General features: G+C 51.7%; 1 protein-coding gene across 20 annotated transcripts in view; it reads right to left on the bottom strand.

The window, feature by feature from the left end:
• Positions 1–14,399, bottom strand: part of MBNL1 (muscleblind like splicing regulator 1) — a 69,432-nt gene that overhangs the window by 43,399 nt on the left and 11,634 nt on the right. For 7 of the 20 annotated variants that reach the window (XM_058843950.1, XM_058843948.1, XM_058843946.1 and 4 more), the window contains exon 1: positions 5,658–6,596. The exons of 5 other annotated variants lie outside the window; for them this stretch is intronic. In XM_058843950.1, coding sequence (XP_058699933.1) covers positions 5,658–5,831 — 174 coding nt within the window. In that variant the 5' untranslated portion in view covers positions 5,832–6,596. Of the gene's footprint in view, positions 1–5,657; positions 6,669–14,399 lie in introns of those variants that run through there. 8 more of the 20 variants (XM_058843938.1, XM_058843941.1, XM_058843937.1 and 5 more) reach the window with 4 other exon arrangements.

The raw sequence follows: 14,399 nt of genomic DNA on the forward strand, positions 1-14,399 counted from the left end.
ACCCTTAGGTAAGTGTCACACAAAGGGGAACAAGAAGTCAAAAAAAATTAGGATTTTTTTTAAGCAACAACAAAGTAGAGAGACTTGAACAACTAACAATTACATGTCTGAGGTGGAAAAAATAAGATGCTCACCAATTTCAGCAATAATAATAATAATAATAATAATAATAATAATAATGCTACATTTATATATTTTTAAGCCTTCTTGGAAAAAAGTGGCAGTCACTTTTACAGAGTTCAGGTGTACCATTTAAAAAAAATAAAAACTTCTACATCAGAAGATAAAACACTATCATACCAAGTGCTGATGGGTCTCAGACACAAGGCACCAGAGCTTCAACCTCAGATATCATCACCATAGTGACTTACACTTCTGGTTTCCAGCTTTTTCTTAGAATTAAAAAAAAAAAGCAGAAAAACGTACAAGTTTAAGACTTTCCAGCTGTTGAAGAAAGAGTAGAAAAAGCTTTTACACTTCATTGGGACACCCAGCTTGAAGAAGAAGGAGCCGCCTTAGTGGGAGCATAACTCAGGAGACCAAAAGCGGACTGGGAGCTGCAGCGCTGTGGTGCACGCTGGCTCCAAGGGCCTGGGCTAGCTCAGCTCGGCTCAGCTCAGCCTGGCTTGGCTCAGCTCGGCTTGGCTTGGCTCAGCTCAGCTCAGCTCGGCTCAGCTCAGCCCGGCTCAGCTCAGCTCAGCTCGGCTCAGCTCAGCTCAGCTCGGCTCAGCTCAGCCTGGCTTGGCTCAGCTCGGCTTGGCTTGGCTCAGCTCAGCTCAGCTCGGCTCAGTTCAGCCCGGCTCAGCTCGGCTTGGCTCAGCTCAGCTCAGCTCGGCTCAGCTCAGCTCGGCTCAGCTCAGCTCAGCTCAGCCCAGCTCAGCCCAGCCCAGCCCAGCCCAGCTCAGCCCAGCTCAGCCCAGCCCAGCTCAGCCCAGCCCAGCCCAGCCCAGCTCAGCCCAGCTCAGCCCAGCCCAGCTCAGCCCAGCCCAGCCCAGCTCAGCCCAGCCCAGCTCAGCCCAGCCCAGCTCAGCCCAGCTCAGCCCAGCCCAGCTCAGCTCAGCCCAGCTCAGCTCAGCTCAGCTCAGCCCAGCTCAGCCCAGCTCAGCTCAGGGTTTGTGAGCACAGCACCCCTGTCCCACCGAGCCGTGCCGGGCTGTGCCGAGCCCCTGCCCCTTTCCCCGGCGCAGTGACCGCGTGGCCTCGGCGCATCTGCTGCTCCCACAAGATTTGCATTTGACATCCATCTCCCCATTGTTCAGACATCTTTATCTCAGCTTTCAGGAAACGCGGATGACTCATCTATCGGAACATCTGACGAAGCTAACGTAATTTCAAAAACGAGTTCTACTTAGACTTATTTTTCCAAGAAAAATAAAAGAAGAAAAATGTTTCAAAATTATGGTAAAAATCAAATTTCTGTTGCAAACCAGTTTCCTGATTTAGGAACTCGAGCTTATTTTTGCTGTAGACAGTCTAACAGGGTTTTAGGCATCCAAATTTAGGAAAAAAATCCTACGGCATTTAAACAAGGCAGAGCCAGAGCTGGAGCTGACTCAGCCGCTCCAGCGCATAATTTGAATACACTACATAATCATTCTTGGTTTAAAATTATCCTCCTAATATCTAAGGGCCACATTATCCCACACACGTTCATCTTGATTCATGTGCTCCCCTAGGCCAGCCTTGCAGGTTTCATTAGCGCTAATTAGGCAGCAGGATGGTGACATCTCACTGGGGCTGTCCCAGCCCTGACCTCCTGCAGCACCTCAGAGGTCACAGCCACGGCCTGGCTGCCTTTTGCTCCCCACAGGTAAGGGAGGAGGAGCTGCCAGGTGCAGCCCAGGCCATGTTTCCCAACCGGAGACGTGTCCAGAGCCCAGTGCCACCACTGCCACCCAGCACGGGAGGGAACCTCGGGAGGGAACCTCGGGAGAGAACCTCGGGAGAGAACCTCGGGAGAGAACCTCGAGAGGGAACCTCGGGATGGAACCTCAGGAGAGAACCTCGGGAGGGAACCTCGGGAGAGAACCTCGGGAGAGAACCTCGGGATGGAACCTCGGGAGAGAACCTCGGGAGGGAACCTCGGGATGGAACCTCGGGATGGAACCTCGGGAGAGAACCTCGGGAGAGAACCTCGGGATGGAACCTCGGGAGAGAACCTTGGGAGAGAACCTCGGGAGGGAACCTCGGGATGGAACCTCGGGAGAGAACCTCGGGAGAGAACCTCGGGATGGAACCTCGGGATGGAACCTCGGGATGGAACCTCGGGATGGAACCTTGGGAGGGAACCTCGGGAGAGAACCTCGGGAGGGAACCTCGGGAGGGAACCTCGGGAGAGAACCTCGGGAGAGAACCTCGGGAGAGAACCTCGGGATGGAACCTCGGGATGGAACCTCGGGAGAGAACCTCGGGATGGAACCTCGGGAGGGAACCTCGGGATGGAACCTCGGGATGGAACCTCGGGAGGGAACCTCGGGAGGGAACCTTGGGAGGGAACCTCGGGAGGGAACCTCAGGAGGGAACACTGCTTGCCCTGCTCTAGCCCTACACCGAGTTTGTGCCTGCATCTCGCAGGTCGCAGAAATAATAATTTAAAAAAATAAAACAGCGCTTTACCCAAGCTGCAAGTTTCACTTCTGGGATCTATTTTTGCCTCCTCCCGGCAGGGCAGCAGTGCTCGGCTGCGCACTCGCTGTGCTCTGTCCCTGCGCCCGCAGAGGACACCTGGGCCAGGGCCAGAGGCAAAGGGCACTGCCAGTGCACGGGGTCCCCTCCGAGGATCTGCTCTGCCTGTTTATCTCCTATAAATATAAATATAAATATAGCAGAGCACACGGGCCATCTCCAGCTCGGAGCCGTCCTGCCCAGCGGCTGCGGCTCTGCAGCACTCACACCTGCCTGACGTCAGCTCCACACAGCAGTCACTCCTCGGGCACACACCAGCTCCTGGACTGACACATCACAGCATCACACAGCGGGCTGGCCTGCAAGGGACCTTAAAGGTCACCTCCCTTCAACTCCTGCCAAGATGCAGGAATTTGTAAAGAAAAATTCAGTGACTAAGTATCTGTCTTATGTCCAAGAGATAATGCAAGAATAGCCGTCTAATTAACACTAATATTATATACATTAATAAGAAATCAAGTATTTTAACATTAAGGTAAATTTTTCAGTGCACTGCTATTTTAGTAAAGAACAAGGACATTACATCCATATTGAATTACTGAAAAATTAAAAATTACTTTTGAATGTCCTAACCAAAAATCTTTTTTAATCTGTACTAAAGTATTGACTGACCTTATAAAGCCCAGACAGAGCTGGTGCAGCATTTCCCTAAATTGCTTTTGCAGAACATCTGAAGTTTGGGACGTTGCAGACAAGGTAGCTCAGTGACTAGCGTTGGTTGAGCTCAGCACACACCAAAACCGACACAGAGCTGAAACAAAACCAAAACTGAGCAATGGCTTCAGCAATGGGGGTTGGACTGGGAATTCCCCAAAGGGGGATATTCCATTTTCTGTTCACCCAAGGTATTCTCATATATGGCACAGCCACTTCACTGCCCACGCCTGCCCAGGGGCTGGGGAGCTGCTGGCAGCCACAGGCGCCGGGCCAGCGCAGGATCCTGCCCTGGGCTCCGCGAGGGGACGGCCGGATCCCCGGGAGCCTCTCCAGCACACAGCAGCTCAGCCACTGGCAAACCTTTCAGCATGAGCACAAGTAAACAGCTCTGCTCAGCAGTGTATTTTTAAACAGCAGATTCTTTCCCAGCTCCCAGCTCGGCCCCTGGCTGGCTCCACAGGGCAGCAGCGCGCTCCTCTCCTCCGAGGATCCGCAGCAACGCTGGAACGTTACCCACGGTTATCACCCACGGACCTTGCAGCGCTTGGCAAAGGTCAGCCTCAGTTCCTGCGTTAAGAAGGGAAGCGAAGAGCCCTGCTGACGGCAGCAGGGCCAGTCACGCTGCCGGGGCTGGGGAAAGCAGGCCAGGCCCGGTGCATCCCCTCTACACAGACAGCAGCTCCCGCTGCCGCCCGGCTCCAGCTCCTCCCGCACCCCCAGCCAGCAGCGAGATTTGAAGGCGCTTCCAGCGCCGCTGCCATCAGTCCAGCTCGCTCCAGTGGCCGGTGTCCAGCCCTTCGGCCACAGCCTCACAAGCGCAAGGCCAGCGGGGTCAGGCGCACGTTGCTGGGAAAGCAGCCCGGGGACACGCGGGTGCTGCTGCCACCAGCAAAGCCACCGCGGCTGTCACAGCCCCTCGCTCAGGAGCAGCTCAGGACTCTGGAGCCAGGCCGTGCTCTGGCAGCACCGCCATCCCCACAGTGGCACCATGTCCTCGTCATGACACCGCCGAGCTGGGACTCCCCACTGGCACGGGTAGCCCTGGCTCTGCTCCTACCTCCAGCACGTGCTTCATGCATAAAAACATCTTATTTCCACATTTTAAAATTAATACCCTGCATGCATTGTAATTGCTGTATTTAAAAATAAACCAAACAACACAGAAACAAATCCTTCCCATACCTGAAAATTAAGCCATGGCTGGGGGTGATGGAGTGGGCATTTCAGGCCTGAGAGCACTGTAAAGCTTTACCCCGTGCCCTAACCAGAGACAAGACACATTTTGGAGCTCGGGATGTTGAGGATTCACACAGACCCACCATAAGTCACTTCCTGCCTGCTCGAGCTGTGCTGGGCCCGGCTGGGACCTGCAGGAGCTGCTCCAGCTCCCTCCCTGCGTGCCAGCAGACAGCTCCACACACTCAGCTCCACTTCCCAGCATCCAGCCCAGCAAAAGAAAATCACATCAGAAAAAACTGACAGACAAATTTCTGCTTCCCAAGGTTTGATTTTTTCATGACTCCACTGGATGAATTCTGTGCTGTTTGTGATATGAGTATTTTACACGTTAGGTTATTTACATTGTGGAAAAACCACGGGAAGGAGCTGGGACCTGCACGTTTAACATCTGTCACTGACACCACAGCTACACTGAAACAACAGCCCTATATTTATGGTGCCTAGCTGGGATGTGGCTCCTGCCATGCATGCACGTCCAGAGGCACCTTGCCCTCTGCTAAGTGCTGTCCTTCCCTTAAAGCAAGTGCACTTGGGAAAAAGATGGGATAACCACACCAGTGCCAGTGCCAAGTGCCAAGCACAGAAAGGCAAGCAGGGTGCTCACAGACATCCAAATAACCCAGGGAGGAAAACACTCTTCTAAGGTTCACCATCAGCTGTCCAGAGACACCAACAACCCACTGGTAGTTATGAGATGGAAACAAATCCGCATATTGCTTACGTGGTTTGTGCTATTAAAAACAAAGAATCCTCACAGTGACTTTGCTGTTTCTACGTGAAGTGCCCTTTATTCCAGCTACAGGCAGGGAATGATTTGGAGGCGAAGAATGAGCCCCTGTAGCCATACTGGAGGATCTGAGCACTGCCAGACGTATTTTCCTTTCGTTCCCTATATCCTTCCCCTTCTCCTGAGGAAAGAAGCAACACAAATCGCCAAGCATCAATAAAATAAAAGCAGCAAAACACCCCACTGCTGGCAGCCAGCACTTGCTCCTGTTTGGCTGCAGGATTTCTCTGGCTACAACTGCTTCTTTCATTAACCACGTATCCTTGAAAATAATGTAATATTTACTCACTTTCAATGAGTCAAAGCAGGCGATTACGCGTCCGTTTTCAACTTGGCAGCTTTTCGATGGGTGTGCAAATTTACATTCCGTGTCTGGTCGTGAGCAAGTCCCCCTTTGGAACTCCCTACACACTTCCAGCGTTAGCCATTTTGTGTCCCGGATCGGTGTGACGCTAACAGCCATCTTTAGATTTTACAGGTAGTTAAAATTTCCAATAAAAATGGGCAAACGAGTAGCTGAACTGATAAACTGGAAATTACGAAAGCGCCACCTCCAGAACACTTTTTTCCCCCCCGCTCCCTATTTTAAAATAAGTACGTGTAAAACCGGGTGGCTGCGATCTGGAGGAAGAGCTGTGTCACCAGAGTTGAGAGCGTGGCACGGTGAGCGGGGCTGGGGAAGGCCGGGGCGGCGGGCCGGGGTCAGCCCCGAGCGCTCAGCATCCCGTCCTGAGTGCGGCCGCCGCAAGCATGGGAAGGTGGCGGGCTCCGGCAGCGACTCCCGAGCTGCTCCCGGGGACGGCGGCTGGCAGGTGCCTCCGGCAGCGGGCTCGCAGCGGGCTCTGCGGTGCAATCGGGATCGATTAGTTTGGCATAGACAGATGCAGCAGTTTAGAGCAACGACCGACACCGGCTTTGGGCTGGGGTTTTTTTCTCCTCCTCTCCTTGGCTTTCGGGCAGCAGAGCTCTGACCTTCGGGGCACACTTTAGTGCACAGTGCAGCGGCGGCGGGGGAGCAGCGCCGGACCGTCCTCCCGGCGGGCGCGGGGCTGGCAGCGGCGGAGCGCTGTCGTCGCAGTCTAGCTGGCAGCAAGCAAGGCAAAAGCAGCGGCTGCTCTAGAAGCGGTCCCAAGCAGCAGCGACGTCAGGAAAGGCACTTCTTAGTACCAACCTGTGGAGAGAAGAGACACGTTAGGAGCGGGCGGCGCGGGCGCCCCGCGAGCCGCCGCCCCGCGCAGGGCACTCACGGCTGCGGGCGGCGGGGCCGCGTCCCCGCGCGGGGCCGGGCGGCAGCACCGCCGCGGGCCAATCGCGGCGAGCGTTGCAGCGACACTCCGGGCAGGGAGCCAATGGCGGGGGCCGTCTTATGAAAGGTCGCGCCTGTCAGACGCCGGCCGCGCCGCGCTGCCCCGAGCGCGCCCGCCGGGGGACGCGCGTGCGGCCCGGCGGTACCGGCGAGCGAGCCCGGAACGGCACCGGCACCGGCACCGGCACCGGCAGCGCCCGCCGGCCCTCCGAGCGGCTCGGGCCCAGCGCCGCCTGACCGCCCGCCGCGGCTCCCCGGGTGCGGCCCGGCGGTACCGGCGGCCGAACGGGACCGGCACCGCCCCGTCGGCCCGCCCGGCGTGAGGACAGCCCCGAGACACGCTGAGCCCGGAGCGGCTCGGGCCCGCGCCGGGCCCGCCCGATGGAGGAGCCCTCTGCCCCCGGTGCTGCAAACGGCAAACCCTGCCGCGGGTGCCTGAGCGGGTGCATGGGCCTCCCTTCCCGACACTCGGCTGCCCAGCTCTGCACGGGAGCCCGGTGCACTCAGCTGCCCAGCTCTGCACGGGAGCCCGGTGCAGACACTGAGCTACCCAGCCCTGCCACGGGAGCCTGGTGCAGACACTCAGCTGCCCAGCTCTGCCACGGGAGCCCGGTGCACTCAGCTGCCCAGCTCTGCACGGGAGCCCGGTGCAGACACTCATCTGCCCAGCTCTGCACGGGAGCCCGGTGCAGACACTCAGCTGCCCAGCTCTGCCACGGGAGCCCGGTGCAGACACTCATCTGCCCAGCTCTGCACGGGAGCCCGGTGCAGACACTCGGCTGCCCAGCTCTGCCACGGGAGCCCGGTGCAGACACTGAGCTGCCCAGCTCTGCACGGGAGCCCTGTGCAGACACTCAGCTGCCCAGCTCTGCACGGGAGCCCGGTGCACTCAGCTGCCCAGCTCTGCCACGGGAGCCCGGTGCAGACACTCGGCTGCCCAGCTCTGCCACGGGAGCCCGGTGCAGACACTGAGCTGCCCAGCTCTGCCACGGGAGCCCGGTGCAGACACTGAGCTGCCCAGCTCTGCCATGGGAGCCCGGTGCAGACACTGAGCTGCCCAGCTCTGCCACGGGAGCCCGGTGCAGACACTCGGCTGCCCAGCTCTGCACGGGAGCCCCGTGCAGACACTCGGCTGCCCAGCTCTGCACGGGAGCCCGGTGCAGACACTCAGGTGCCCAGCTCTGCCACGGGAGCCCGCTGCCAGCTGCCAGTACAGATCTAGCACGATGGACTCCAGCTCCTGCCCCAGCGGAGGATCCCGGCCCAGAGCACGGAGCACAGGGACCCTCGTGGCACTGCCTGGGACACGCTGACAACACCAGCGACCACGGGGATCCTGCCAGCACTGCAACCCCAACAGCATCCTCCACCTGCGCTAAGGGGAAGACTATTGCCATCCCCGTCTATCTAAAGATGCTGCTTCATCACCTTCCTGTTTGCCAGCACGCTCCAATGCAGGTCACTGACACGGCCTCCAGAATCGCACCCTGGGAAGTGATGCTGTCAGTATGGATGCAAACCGACAGATGAGAAAAAGCTACAGTCTTTTTCTAGGGACATAGTGATCACAACAACCAACTCCAGGGGAAGGAAAACACACCTAACAGAGCTAATGAGATTACAACAGGCACCCTGCGCTCTTTGCCAGGACACTTGAAATCATGCCACATTTTTAATCCCTGCGAGGGAGGGACAAACAACTACATAATTACTTGCAAGCACAAGTTAACAACTAAGTGTCTTTGTGGTAAACACAGATACTCATTTGCTTCAACTGCCTAAAACTCCTGAAGTTTGGGGTCATCCTGCACCAGCAGTCACCACTCCTCAGTGCTTGGGATATCAAAAATTTTCGTTTTTAAAAATTGTTTTGTAACAAGTGTCCAGGCAAACCAGTTTGGTTCTTGCACGTGTGCCACACTTCCCAGCCATGACAGATTAGCACCAAGAGATCTGAAAGCAGAGAATGTGCTGCTGGAGCCCTGTGCCAGCAGCAGCACCAGATCCACCAGGCATGCCTGCAGCCTGTGCAGGAATACCAGCACATCAGAGCGCTTCTGGAAGCCTAAACACATGTCCCAGCCTTCAGTCAAGGTGCACTGCACCTTGTCCTCCACAGACAAGAGCTGGATCTGCATCCTCCCACCATCACTCCTGCACTGCACAAAATGACTTGTGTTATTTTGGTAGGAACGTTTGTTCCCTGTGAGCCCTCAGGACAGGGTGCTGCCAATGCCAGCAAGAAGAGCTCTATCACAAAGCTGTGGAACAGCTCTAAGCAGAGTTTTCTCCTGTTCATCAGCTTGGTAACCAATCCATACCAAGCATTGATTTTTCCAAACACCAAGAAGAGTTAGAGCAGCAAATTGATGCATTTTATGCGCTAAAGCCAATGCAAGTTAAAGGCCACCGCTTCCAAACAAGATATTTCACTCTCATTACACAAGCAGTCACCCCTAACAAGAAATGAGAGGATGAAGGCAGCACCCAAAATGAAAAGATGGAAACTAACTTCTGTGCTCACATGTACTGACAATAGAAATATTCCTGGTAATACTCCCTGAACTATGTCTTACTCCCAGGTTTGTAATAAGTTTTCTGTTAGGTTTTGGACAATCACCCACTCAGAGAGAAATCCTGCTCCTTCTGAGGTCAGTGACACACTTGTGACTGCACTAACTGAGCCTGAATTCCACCCTCCTTCTTCAGGCTGCCAGCCACAAAAAGAAAAGTATTTGTCTGAGGAGCTGATGCCTCGAAGGTAAATCTTGGGAACACAAAGGAATACTAGATGTGTATTTTGTATGAACAGTTACTTGAAGAAAAAGTGTTTTGTTATAGTTTGTTGTCTACCTGAAAACAGCCAGAAATGTCAGCTTTAAAAATAGCCTTTGAGCAGAAATAAAGCCTGACGTCATACCAGAGGTTTATCTTCAATATCTCCACTAAATAAAGGAAGATGTTAGCATAGAATTATCTGCCTTTATCTGCATAAACTGTTTTCTCATCACTTGGAAATTCTCTTGTGATACTCAGTCACTAAGGAGTTCTCAGTAAGCTTCACATGCTGGAAGATACACTGTCTGCAAAACCCAGCTGATCCATGTGATGTCTCCTTTGGGCTGCTGCTGATAAGATGGGAACGACTGCAACAAATCCAGAGGGAGAACCACAGAGACAGGACAGGAAAAGGATTGAACTTTTTATTGTTCATTTAATTAAAACTGATTTAGGGGCTGACGGTTTCTAGACCCCACCTAGCAGAGCAGTCAGTAATAAAGATTCTTGTGATCCACAGGTGGGTTTTAAAGTTCACATTTTGAATTTCAGAAGCATTTGCTACTTGTCTTGGGAATAATTGCAACATTGGTTTGGCCAAAGCAGAACCTTGTCTTCACTGAGTATCAGGATACAAGGATTGAAAGCAAATTAAAAAGTGATTCTCAGAAGAGACAGAAGAGAGAAATAACACTGAGAAGTCATTCCTTAGGAGGGTTTCAGAGATGACTTATTTGTATCCAGAGCTGGGTCAATGAAAATGATTAAGAAACAGCCTCACAAATCAATGGAAGGGTTATCTGGAAATGTCCAAGAAATTGAATCTGACACAGAAGAGACTCCTGTTACTTCCCCTTATTGCTATAAAGAAATGTACAGACAGATTAATGATGCATTTTTCCTCCTCATTACAGTCTTTGACACAAAAATAAGGTATCTCCCTGCACTGAGAATTGCTCCCAAAGAGGCACTGTTTTCACTGTTCCTGTAACTGGGTTTGCTGGACATCCCTGTTTTCTCGATCTCAATTCACACACATCTCTAAAAGAAACATGTAGAAAGCTGGGCAGGCAAAGAGCCCAGCAGTGAAGGAGAAGATGGCAGGGAAGAATGCTATTTTTATGCTTAGAGCAAGTGGAAGCTGAAAACACCAGTCTCAATGACATGAAAACTGTCAGCAAGAACATAATTACACAACGTGAATTCATCCTCATGACAATGACTCTAATGAGATAGGAAATGGAATAAAATCAATATTCTATTTACACTGACAGGGCAGTCTCAAAGCTTGAAATTGCCAAATGGCTGTCTTTTAAATCAAGGAACACAAAATTACTGACTCCTTACAGTATTTTCAAAACACCTCTGCCAAACTCAAAGTTTACTAATAACATATCTCAATAAAAAATTTGGAAGAGATACAGCAATTACCCCATGGCGCAACTGAAGGATGTAATTATTGCAGTGTCACAAAATTAAGCTGAAACAATGATCTAATTAACATCTTGTCACACAACAGTACAGGATTGGATAAAAGAAAATATTCTTTAGTAAACTACAGCTGAAGAGCCCAATTGTCACACTCTGGGCTGCACCCGCTGCTCCCACAGGACAGCACAGAAAAGCAAGATGACTCCTCTTTCAATTTTGTACTTTTGTACATTTCAGGAAAAAACGGGAGCGCAAAGGCAGGAGCAGAGAGCAGCCAGCTCCAGAGCAGGACTGCCAGGGTCGTGTACCCTGGGCTGGATTTCACAGCTCCCCAGCCCAGCAAACTGGGACTTGGAGCCTGGTAAAACTACAGGCACATGTTAGCTCTGAACTGCTAAGTGCCACACCAGATTTGTAAAAAAACTGCCAACACTGCTTCTATGACCCAGATATTTTGCATGATATGCATAGTTTTAGTACTACTACTACTACCAGTGTTTTAAAGGCTTTTTTCTGTACTGTTTTAGCTCTGACAGACTTGCCTGGTGCAACCTCCCACTGACTTCAGTGGCTCCTCCAGCACATCCCCATCAGACATGGTTTTATCTTGAGTCTATTTCACAGTTTCTGAAACTGTTTTAGCAGAACCACCTAACTGTGACATTCCATCTGAATTTAAGACACCCAAGTGTACTGGGTTCATGAAAATTTGATAAATAATGAAAAAAGAGGCAACATGTTGTACACTACGTGCCCCAGCCACGTGCAGAAATCAGGTATTGCTCCAAGATTTCCCTGATCAAACTGAACCAATTCCCACCAGCAGCGCACGGGCACTGACGTACAAATCCCACAGCCCAATCCTCTCTTACTTTAGATTACAGTAATGCTATTTTCAAATCAGAAAGTTACACCACAAATTCCATAAACCCTCTTTCCTTTAGGGAGCAGACGGTTATGGATTAACTGCTCTTGCCGTAATTTAAAAAATATTAAAGTCAAGAAACATGCTGTTGGTTTTGGTTTTTTTTAATAACCTGGGGTATATATCAATCTCTGTTACAAAATTCGAGACTTCAGGGACACACAGGGTTCAGTTTGACAGCATTAGCTGGGTGTGTATTAAAGAGCAAGAACAGGCACAGGCCAGTCCCTGTCTCTGGACAAGGACGTGGCACACAAGCTGTTACTCTGTTCTTGCAACCTTACGCCAGGGACATAAAATGGGAAAGGACTACTTTCCCTTTAATCTACTTTTCATCAATTTATCTATTACAAAGCATTTACATATCCATCCCCACCCACCACTGAAGTTGCAAATACTGTTTGTGGCGATAAAAACATAATCACACTGTAATTCCTTTGCCATAACATTCACATAATGTATTTTAGAAATGGGAAATTCTCTATTATCCTGGCATAGGGGATTCCACCAAAAAAGAAGTGACATTGCCCAAGCAAATCTAAAAATAAGTCGCTTATCTTTAAAAATAACAGCAATCTAGTAATTTAAGTTTAAAATCCAAGAAGTAACAAACCTAATTGAAAAAATAAAACCTGCTTTATTAAAATCAGTTTTATTTTTTTGTCCTAATAGTAATTTTAAACATGTTGTTTCTATACAAAGATATTTGAGAGGCCATAATAAATCAACTACGCGGCCTTCCAAAAACTACAAGCTATTTATTAATCCGACTCTTGCGCATTTTGTTTGATTAACTGCAAATGTACACAAGCCAAGCAAGGCAGGGGAGCAGCAAGGTGAGCCACGGCAGCGGGGTCAGCCCAGGAGCTGCAGGGCTCAGCACAGGGTGTGTGGACAGACCCCTGACTCTGCTCCACAGAGCTGTGACTCTCGAGCTCATCTCCTGTCTCAGTGGGTGCTGGGTGCTGTTCCCCAGCACAGCCACATGGAAAACCCCAGGATGAGTCCCACCAGCGAGATTCAGAGCTGGGGGGCACCTGCAGCAGTAGCTAAGAGGCAGAAACTGTCCCATAGTGACAGGTGATTTCTAGCTGCACGTGTGAGTGTGAATTTATATAAAACATGATGATTAGCATCATACATAATAAGAATCCCTGCAGAAAAAGCCACGTCCATGACTCAGCAAGGGAAGGAACTGCTTCCCTCTGACACCAAATTCAGCTGATGCTGATGGTTTCAGGGAGAAGTGACCTCTCACTGGTGAGAGGTGCAGCAGGCACCAACCCCGGCTTCGGGCGGGTCTGATGCCTGAACATCTCCTGCACCGAAGGGAAAACAGACCAGCACCTTATTTTACTGCTCAGGTTTCCACTTCCCTTCCTCATGCAGCTGCCATGTGGCCCTGGTGCAAAGGGTGGCTTTTTCTTCCCCTGAGACAGCTGGATAAAGCAGGGGGAAAAAAGAGACCTAAGAGACCACTGCAGTCAGCACCTGATTGATCAGGACATACACATGGCCACTACTAACATTATTAATGTAGTAATAATAGCACTTCCTCCAGACAATAAGCTTCTCCCCTTGGCCTCACAAACTCATCCCTGGCTGGGCCACCCCTCCCACCTTCACCCACAGCAAAAACTCCACATTTCAAAGTTCTTGCCCGTTCACATGACAACCACTTCATTAGGACAATAATTTTGAGTCAGGAGTCTGGATGCAGCCACCACATCCCTGCACACATCAAATTAACTAGCAAGATTAAATCTGAACCCAATTACCAGGAAGAGAAGAGGCCATTCCTGTCACCTGCTCCACGCTGGTGTGTCCTCCCGCTCCCAGTGACAATGCCAGCAGCTCTCGTGGCCCTGAGGACACGTGGACCTCAGTGGGACACGATTCCATGGGGGACACCTTGCTGCTCTCTGCTGCATAGCAGGCACACTGCCAGCCAGGCCCATTGGAGCTATGGTAATTATGGATTGCTTCATCCTGCATCTGACTTGAGGGCAACCAAAAAGGGATGTTGAGTCCAGCTGATGAGGAACTCATTCCACCGAGTTCTGCTTGCAGCAGATCTGAGAACTGGTCACTTCAGCTCAGCCAGGGTGAGCTATGGCAATGCAGGGACCATCACCTGCCTCTCCCCAGGGACCAGCAAGTTACACGGGAATGAGGGACAGCAGAGTCCTCAGAGCAGTTTGGTGTGGACTGAAGGATTGCTGCCCAAGGGGCAAACCAGGCTCTGCAGCACAGCCAGTGGCACCCCAGCCCCACAGCTCTGAAACCACCCCAGCACCACAGCTGGCAGCACTGCCACGCTGGGGACACCGGGAGCAGGGAGCCACTGCCCAAATCCAGCCACCAACGTGAATCACACGGCAAGGACAGCCCTGGAAAACACTCCAGCATCTGCTGGGACACAGGAGACACAGCCGACTGCATTTGCATTCACAGCTGGCTGTTTCTCAGGGAATTTCAGATCCAAAATAGAGCACTTCCCATGCTTTGATTCATTCTGGCCTTACATTTAATTTATGTTTATAATCACATCCTTCCAGGATAATAAAAATTTGTACAGCTCCTCAGAAAAT

Source organism: Poecile atricapillus, chromosome 8 (genome assembly GCF_030490865.1).
Source record: "Poecile atricapillus isolate bPoeAtr1 chromosome 8, bPoeAtr1.hap1, whole genome shotgun sequence".
Classification (NCBI taxonomy): domain Eukaryota; kingdom Metazoa; phylum Chordata; class Aves; order Passeriformes; family Paridae; genus Poecile; species Poecile atricapillus.